This window comes from Coffea arabica, chromosome 10e, assembly GCF_036785885.1.
Source record: "Coffea arabica cultivar ET-39 chromosome 10e, Coffea Arabica ET-39 HiFi, whole genome shotgun sequence".
NCBI classification, from domain to species: Eukaryota; Viridiplantae; Streptophyta; class Magnoliopsida; order Gentianales; family Rubiaceae; genus Coffea; species Coffea arabica.
The window spans coordinates 46682317-46689700 of NC_092328.1; the positions used below are offsets into that span (position 1 = coordinate 46682317).

Below are 7384 nucleotides of genomic sequence, written 5' to 3' on the forward strand. Positions count from 1 at the left end.
GATAGTTCCATCACTAAACTAATTCATAAACTTTCTTCAAAAAAAAAAAAAAACTAGTCCATAAACATTTAAAAAATATATATAACACTTTCTTCTTTATCTTAAAAAGAATCTATATCCCCAATAACGCACTATGAAAAGTAGCCTATTATACCAAAATATTTATTGTTATAGTTAATTATCAGATAACAAATATTGATATGAAAAACTTGACACTCATTCCTTTTATAATTTTGTCAAATTACTTTACAATTGTTTAGAAGAATAAATTAAAAATTTTAAGATAAGGGCATTTCAGGATATTCATTAAAGTTTTTACCCTATTTTAAGGTTTAGTTACTAAAGTGTCAAATCAAGAGAGGTAAGTGTAATTTTTAAAATTTCGAGGAAAATAAGTGAAATGGTAAAAAACTTTACGGGAAGTTTCTAAATTTATCCCTTTCTTATAATTTAAGAAAAAGAGAAACAAAAATGTGGAAGAAGTACAACCCTTAGCAATAGGGTACAGTATACATGAGCACTTGTACAATCAGAATAGAACTCCTAGTGGATCAAAATTTTGAATATAGCTGCATCTACTAGTTTCCTCTGCAGTTCCCAGAACATGTACAATCAAAGTGCTTTGTGTTGCTCAACTTTGGCTGAATAAAGCATGAGAATTGTGATCTAAATATATAGAGTATTACTTTCCTTTTCACCTACAAAAGCGATCTAAATATGTTTGCCTGAAGGTTGCGCGCGGATCAATTATCCGTAGCTATGTTTTTTTTTTCTGTTAAGTGATTCCCCATGTATTAAATAACCATGCAACTACCACCATCATAAGAAAATCTTTTCTAAACTAAATCAAGCTTTCCAGAAACCTTTACGATGTTTAATCCGAGGTGATAGATAGGTAACGAAAGTGCACTACCATTGATTCAGTTTACTTGATTAGGATAAGTAAGAATACAGTTGATTTTGCTGGGAAAAGTGGCTATATTTACGTAAAATATATATATACATACTAGTGTATGTATATACATACATGTGTGTGTGTGTATATATATATATATATATATATATATATATATATAAAACAAGACATACATACTGGGATTTCTTTTAATTGTTACATTAGCACAAAATATGATATTTATTATGCAAATTCTGTTCAACATTCTTAGGACCACGTAAAATTAACCATGCCCCAATTTGATTCTTTTTTCGGTGAGTTGTTTTTTATCCTTTAACTTCTAATAATTAAAATAATGTGAACAATCATTTTGAGACCATGTTTTATCATCCTGCAACAGTCTATTTCAGGTAGCAAAATAGATTAGAAAATGATCCGTAAATGAAATTTGCCTCCGTTCCTTTCTGTAATTGTTTGAATACTAGATACATGCTTTCTTTTGAACCATCAGTTTCATTTTTGGCTAATCTCCTAAATTCAGTAACTGTAACTAATTCAATACTAGATGATCACTGATGTATCATCTTCATCAACTAATTTCTGATCATCAATAGGTGGAGAGGCTCTAAGCGAGTTGTGGAAGAAGATTGAATAGACTTCATCTCTGCAAAAAAATTATCACAAAAAGCCTAGTAATTATAGAAGACATAGCAAATGATGAACAAAACCAATACTCTTGCTACTGTACTTTCCTATGGCTAAATATCCAATATCACTGTAAAACAAGATAGTGAAATAGGCAACCATATCACCATGGGAAACGGAATAATACTTTTTGCCAGGTAAAATATAAAAGTATGCATCATATGATTGAATCCAAAACCTCTTGAAGTAAATCCCAGGATAAGTACCTTGTTCTTCATGCGAAGCAAGTGGAAAAACAGGGTAATTTTCTATCACCGTGGATGGCTTCCTTGATCTCCTTTTCATGATAAAAAATGCTATCATGGCTCCCACGACTGAAAGGAAAATCACAGTTGCTAAAATACCTCCAATACCGAAGCCATTAGGTCTGCTAGCACCAGGTGCAGGACCAGAGGTACCGCCTATTCTGTTACGAGAATAGAATATCTTAATGCGTATCTACAAAACCTAGTATATAGAATTTTAAATGCAAATATTGACAAACAACATGAGGTGCTTACTGCAGATTTATGCCTTTCAATCGGTCAGGAATCTTGCCACTGAAATGGTTGTTCTCAATGTTCCTAACAACATCAATGCAAATCAGCTCAATAATTTCCCAGTGAAAACCACCAAATACTTTTCTTTTACTAAGCTATCAATAATATTAGCTTACAAATATTTAAGAGGGAGATTGGCAAGGACATCAATGGTACCCGTAAACTGATTGTTCTGTAAATCCCTGCATTATAATAAGTTATCATTAGTATTATAATGCTTCTTCAACGCTATTGTGAGAGGTGAGGATAATGCACTTACATAAAAGTCAAATTGGAGCATAAACTGAAACTTTTAGGAAGATCACCTGACATCACATTAAAAGAGAGATCCCTGAACAAAAAAGCAACCACAAAATCATGTTCGAGGCCCAAATCAATTTGAAGCATGTCATCTACAAGAATTTTCAGAATTTGAAGGTGTAAGGAGGCATGTCTTACAGAATGAATAGACTTGTAAGAGATGCAAACATATCTCTTAGATGGCCATGAAATTTGTTGTGACTAACATTTCTACAAATAAAATGAGAAGAAAAGACACATGATTACTTCCAGGAAAAATTCTAAGTTAATTAGGATTTAGATCAATGAGCATTTAACCTACATGTACTTAAGGGAAGTCATCTGTGAGATGGAGTAGGGAAGGCTACCACTGAAGCCATCACTAGCTAGATTTCTGTATCATGGGACAAAAATGGCACGCATTGATAAAAAAAGGCACAAAAAGGAACAATCTATACTTAAAGAGGCGTGAGAATAACAGGCAATGAGATAATTATCATGACAAAGTGCTAGGGTATGAGAGTTACATTGCTGTTACTCTTGAGCCAGAGCAGGTAATGCCTTTCCAATTTTCTTCACAAGCATCACCACCATTTGGTTTCCAATTGGTCAGCTGGGGTGGGCAACTCAAATTTCTATACAGGTCCAAAAGAGCAGCAATTGTACATCCAAAATTCCAATAATTCTACTATTAACTGCTTTAATAGGAGTCAAAAGATCAATACTAAGATGTACACCAATGACTATAGTTTGTAAGAAGAGACACTACATTTGCATGCATTCTACGGCTCATTTTTCAAGTGCATAAACTCACTTCAGAGTTCATACCACAGAAAATTAGAAAAGAAAAGAGAGAGAGACAGAGGCTTTGAGTCTACAAGCAAGCAAACTGACCATCATTTGGATCTGTGTCTGCACTGGTGAAGCTTGGCCCCCGTAGCAGAATGCAGCCTAGAAAAATGATCTCCACAGCTAGCTCCACCGCCCTCATCTCCTTATTTTTACTTTTTTTCTCTATCCATTCATCACCAGAACTCAAAACCCACTTCCAGTTTAGTACCAAAAAAGAAGGCTTGGCTGGAACCCTTTTTCCTGTGTTAATTCTGATTGTATTGACGCGTTATCTTGCATGCAATTTTAGCAAATATACGTAGTGGTATCACAGAATAAGCAATTTATACTGTCTGTTGCCATTCCAAGTATAGGAAATTAATAAGCTGGCAGACACTATCCGCCCCAAGAATCCAAAGCCACAGAATTCTTTCAGCTTTCTTTTATCAGAAGTATAGACTTGTTACTATCGTCCTGTATGACTAGGAAAATGGACAAAAAATGCAGGGAAAGTACGTAGGAATACTAGAAGAAGATCATGCATAGTACTACTAACTCCTTTAAGGATTTGTGTGCAAATCTTTTCCTGAATTTAATCGTAATAGTGCTACGGTGTACGTTACCTGAGAGAACAACATTCATTTTGGGGCTAAGTAATTAATTAACTGTAGGAAATGGCAGATGAAAGAAATTTGGTAGAGTTCTTATTGGTCATAGGACTAAGTACAGATGGATAATGCTCAAAGATGGTAGAGTTCTTTTGCATCAACCCCAGTCTCCAGAAGGATAATGCTCAACGAATCAGCCGAGATTAGGCCATATCTTAGGGCCCATAATTCAGCAGCAATGTTAGAAGGCCATCTTTAAGTTCCCGCAGAATCCACCTACGCAATCTATATATATATATATATATATATATATATATATACTAGTAAGGCCTCGCTGTGCTACGCACAGCCAGTGCCCACCTTGAGGTGTTTAAAGTTAGCAAAATTTGATGGAATGTTTGTGAAATAGAGAGAAGTTGGAATATTAGTATTTGAATTTGAACAAATGAACCTAGTCATTTTTTTTTTCAATTTTCTTTTGAGTTGTAATACATTGATATTTTGTTAAAATGTGAGGCATTAATGCTAACTAAAATGATGACCAAGTATACCATGCAATTTTGTTATCAATTTTATTTTAATTAATTTATACGTTGATATTTGGTTTTTGTGACAATAAATTTTTTGCCTCATTTAGTCAAAGTAATGCGGATGATCTAGACAATGAACTTTTGAAATTTTGGTCTTCAACTTGCATGTTACAATTTCCTGATATTGACTAGCATAAAATTTGTTATTACATCCTTTGTCAGCCGAGTCAATAATTATGTTAGCTTGTCTAGTTCATTCTTCGTTTCCTATGACTGTCAAAATTTAACTCATGATGAAACAGGCATTCAATTATCTTAGCTATGCATTAAAGAAATAAGCAAACATCTTGCACATGAACAAATAGCTTGGACTAACCATGTTACTTGAAAATTCATTAACGGAGCTCACAATCATAAGCATACAGAATATATAATTCAATAATAAGTAACTACCAATACTTATGAAATTTGTAAATATGAAGCATTAAGAAAGCTTAACAAGCATTTTATCAAACATTAGGCAGGCTAGTTACGAGTAATATGACTAACCTGAAGTAAAGTGATGGTGCAAGTCAAATCTTCAATGCTAAAAGCAATGCTGCAACGTGAAAATAGAAAACATGTAAAAGAAGCTATATGTTACTAATGCATATATATGATGAAGGAAAAGCTAAGAAAAATGGTATTACCAAAGGATCAGAATGCAAGAAAGTGCAGGAAGATTTGTTTCTGGTATGCGCGAGTGGAAGAGAAAAGAAGCGGGACAGCAGCTATTAGTGTATGTAGTAGCGTGGACTGCACTATTCAAAGCTGGACCATTCAATCTCAACTAATCTAGTACTTTATATTTGAATCTAATGGCTATGAAAAGATAAAGTACAACTGATAACTTATCAAAAGATTGACGACATTTCTATGAAGTACAACCTAACTCTTACAAAGAAAGCACTTGTCTAATCTGATTAGGTGAAGAATGCAGAGTGGTTAAAGAATGCTTATTTTTTTTGACTTTGTTACAAACGAACCAGAGTAAAAACCGGACAACCAAACAATCTCTGAGTTGCTTTCTGTGGAATACTCCTAATTGGAATCGATCACTCTGAGAGCTTCTTGAATAGAAATAAGTTGGAAGTGTATTCAACTCTTAATTGGAAGTATTCAACTTTTAACTGGAATTGATATAACTTTAAGAACCAAACGTATAAATGAATTAAAGTAGATTGATAATAAAAATATATAATATTAAGTGGCAATGTTAGTTCAATTGTATAACTTTAGATGACAATAAAACAAATGATAACTTAATTTGACAAATTTAATTTTAAATGATAATGTTGAAAAATTGAATAGAAATAATTAAATCTAAAGTTAATCTGTCAAATATAAGTTGAAATGTTAATGTAAATATAATAATTTAATTTATGAATTGTATAATAGGATAGCATAAATTTTAAATAATCTTTTGCTTTATATTAACTTTAAATGATGACTTAATTTGACAAATTTAATTTTAAATGATAATGTTGAAAACTTGAATAGAAATAATTAAATCTTATGTTAATCTATGAAATATAAGTTGAAATGTTAATGTAAATGTTAATAATTTTATATATAAATTGTATAATTGAATTATATCTGTTCAGAATGTAGAGGTTGAAAAGTCTGCTCAAAATAATGCAACCTTATAAACAAATGTTAAATGCAATTTAATTTAGGTCATTGAGCACATTAACTTTCAATGATAACTTAATTTGACAAATTTAATTTTAAATCATAATGTTGAAAACTTGAATAGAAATAATTAAATCTTAAGTTAATCTGTGGAATATAAGTTGAAATGTTAATGTAAATATTAATAATTATATATATATATTGTATAATTGAATATGTCAAATATAAGTTGAAATGTTAATGTAAATAGAATAATTTTATATATGAATTGTATAATAGGATAGCATAAATTTTAAATAATCTTTTGCTTTATATTAACTTTAAATGATGACTTAATTTGACAAATTTAATTTTAAATGATAATGTTGAAAACTTGAATAGAAATAATTAAATCTTATGTTAATCTGTGAAATATAAGTTGAAATGTTAATGTAAATGTTAATAATTTTATATATAAATTGTATAATTGAATTATATCTGTTCAGAGTGTAGAGGTTGAAAAGTCTGCTCAAAATAATGCAAGCAACCTTATAAACAAATGTTAAATGCAATCTAATTTAGGTCATTGAACACATTAACTTTCAATGATAATTTAATTTGACAAATTTAATTTTAAATCATAATGTTGAAAACTTGAATAGAAATAATTAAATCTTAAGTTAATCTGTGGAATATAAGTTGAAATGTTAATGTAAATATTAATAATTATATATATAAATTGTATAATTGAATTATATTTGTTCAGAATGTAGAGGTTGAAAAGTCTACCCAAAATAATGCAACCTTATAAAGAAATGTTAAACGCAATCTAATTAAGGTCATTGAGCACATCTAAAGCAATGCCAACTTCATAAGACAATGTCAAGCCTATATACAAAGCAAAAGAAAAAGCTCAAAATTCATTCATTGTGTCATGTGTCAGCAAAAGAAGCCGCTACGATAACATTAGCCTTTTGTTTATCTTATAGTAAGATATATATATGAAAGTAGTTATTTTAATTACAGTGTTTCTCACTCCTATGTGACATGCCTCGTTGAAGAGAATTAATGGATTATGAATCACTTGGTTTTACCCATACTAAACCCTATTTGGAATAACTTTAAAAAACAACTAATCTTATCTTAACGATATCTATTTTCTATCAAATTATTACAATGATTATATTTTATGTTTAAAAATTATCTTTAATTTTAAAATAACTTTAAAAAATAACTAATTTTATCTTAATGATATCTGCTTTCTATCAAATTACTACATAGAAGTATAGTAAAACCTTTTTAAGTCACAATTATTGAAATCTTACATATCCCATCACTTACTTCCAT

At 30.5% G+C, this 7384-nt stretch overlaps 1 protein-coding gene across 4 annotated transcripts; it reads right to left on the minus strand.

Moving 5' to 3' along the window:
• Nucleotides 1-1263: 1263 nt before the first annotated feature.
• Nucleotides 1264-5542, minus strand: LOC113712149 (protein STRUBBELIG-RECEPTOR FAMILY 7). 4 transcript variants are annotated; one of them, XM_027235441.2, is made up of 11 exons: nucleotides 5077-5542; nucleotides 4937-4985; nucleotides 3313-3521; nucleotides 2946-3053; nucleotides 2741-2812; nucleotides 2578-2649; nucleotides 2399-2470; nucleotides 2256-2321; nucleotides 2101-2163; nucleotides 1807-2006; nucleotides 1264-1559 (listed from the first exon to the last, which is right to left on the minus strand). In XM_027235441.2, exons 5-11 carry the CDS (start codon nucleotides 2758-2760, stop codon nucleotides 1489-1491), a joined length of 564 nt encoding a protein of 187 aa, XP_027091242.1. In that variant the 5' UTR covers nucleotides 2761-2812; nucleotides 2946-3053; nucleotides 3313-3521; nucleotides 4937-4985; nucleotides 5077-5542; the 3' UTR covers nucleotides 1264-1488. The 4 variants fall into 4 exon arrangements, with proteins under 4 accessions (XP_027091242.1, XP_027091240.1, XP_071922948.1 ...); XM_027235439.2 differs by having other exon boundaries at nucleotides 2946-3113; XM_072066847.1 differs by lacking the exons at nucleotides 2578-2649; nucleotides 2741-2812.
• Between the last annotated feature and the right edge of the window lie 1842 nt (nucleotides 5543-7384).

Coding starts and splice junctions, on each gene's coding strand:
- LOC113712149 (XM_027235441.2), bottom strand. CDS start 2,760: ATGACTTCCCTTAAGTACAT. Junction 2,007..2,100: donor TTGAAAGGCATAAATCTGCA/GTAAGCACCTCA, acceptor TTCTCGTAACAG/AATAGGCGGTACCTCTGGTC. Junction 1,560..1,806: donor TGCTTCGCATGAAGAACAAG/GTACTTATCCTG, acceptor ATTTTTTTGCAG/AGATGAAGTCTATTCAATCT.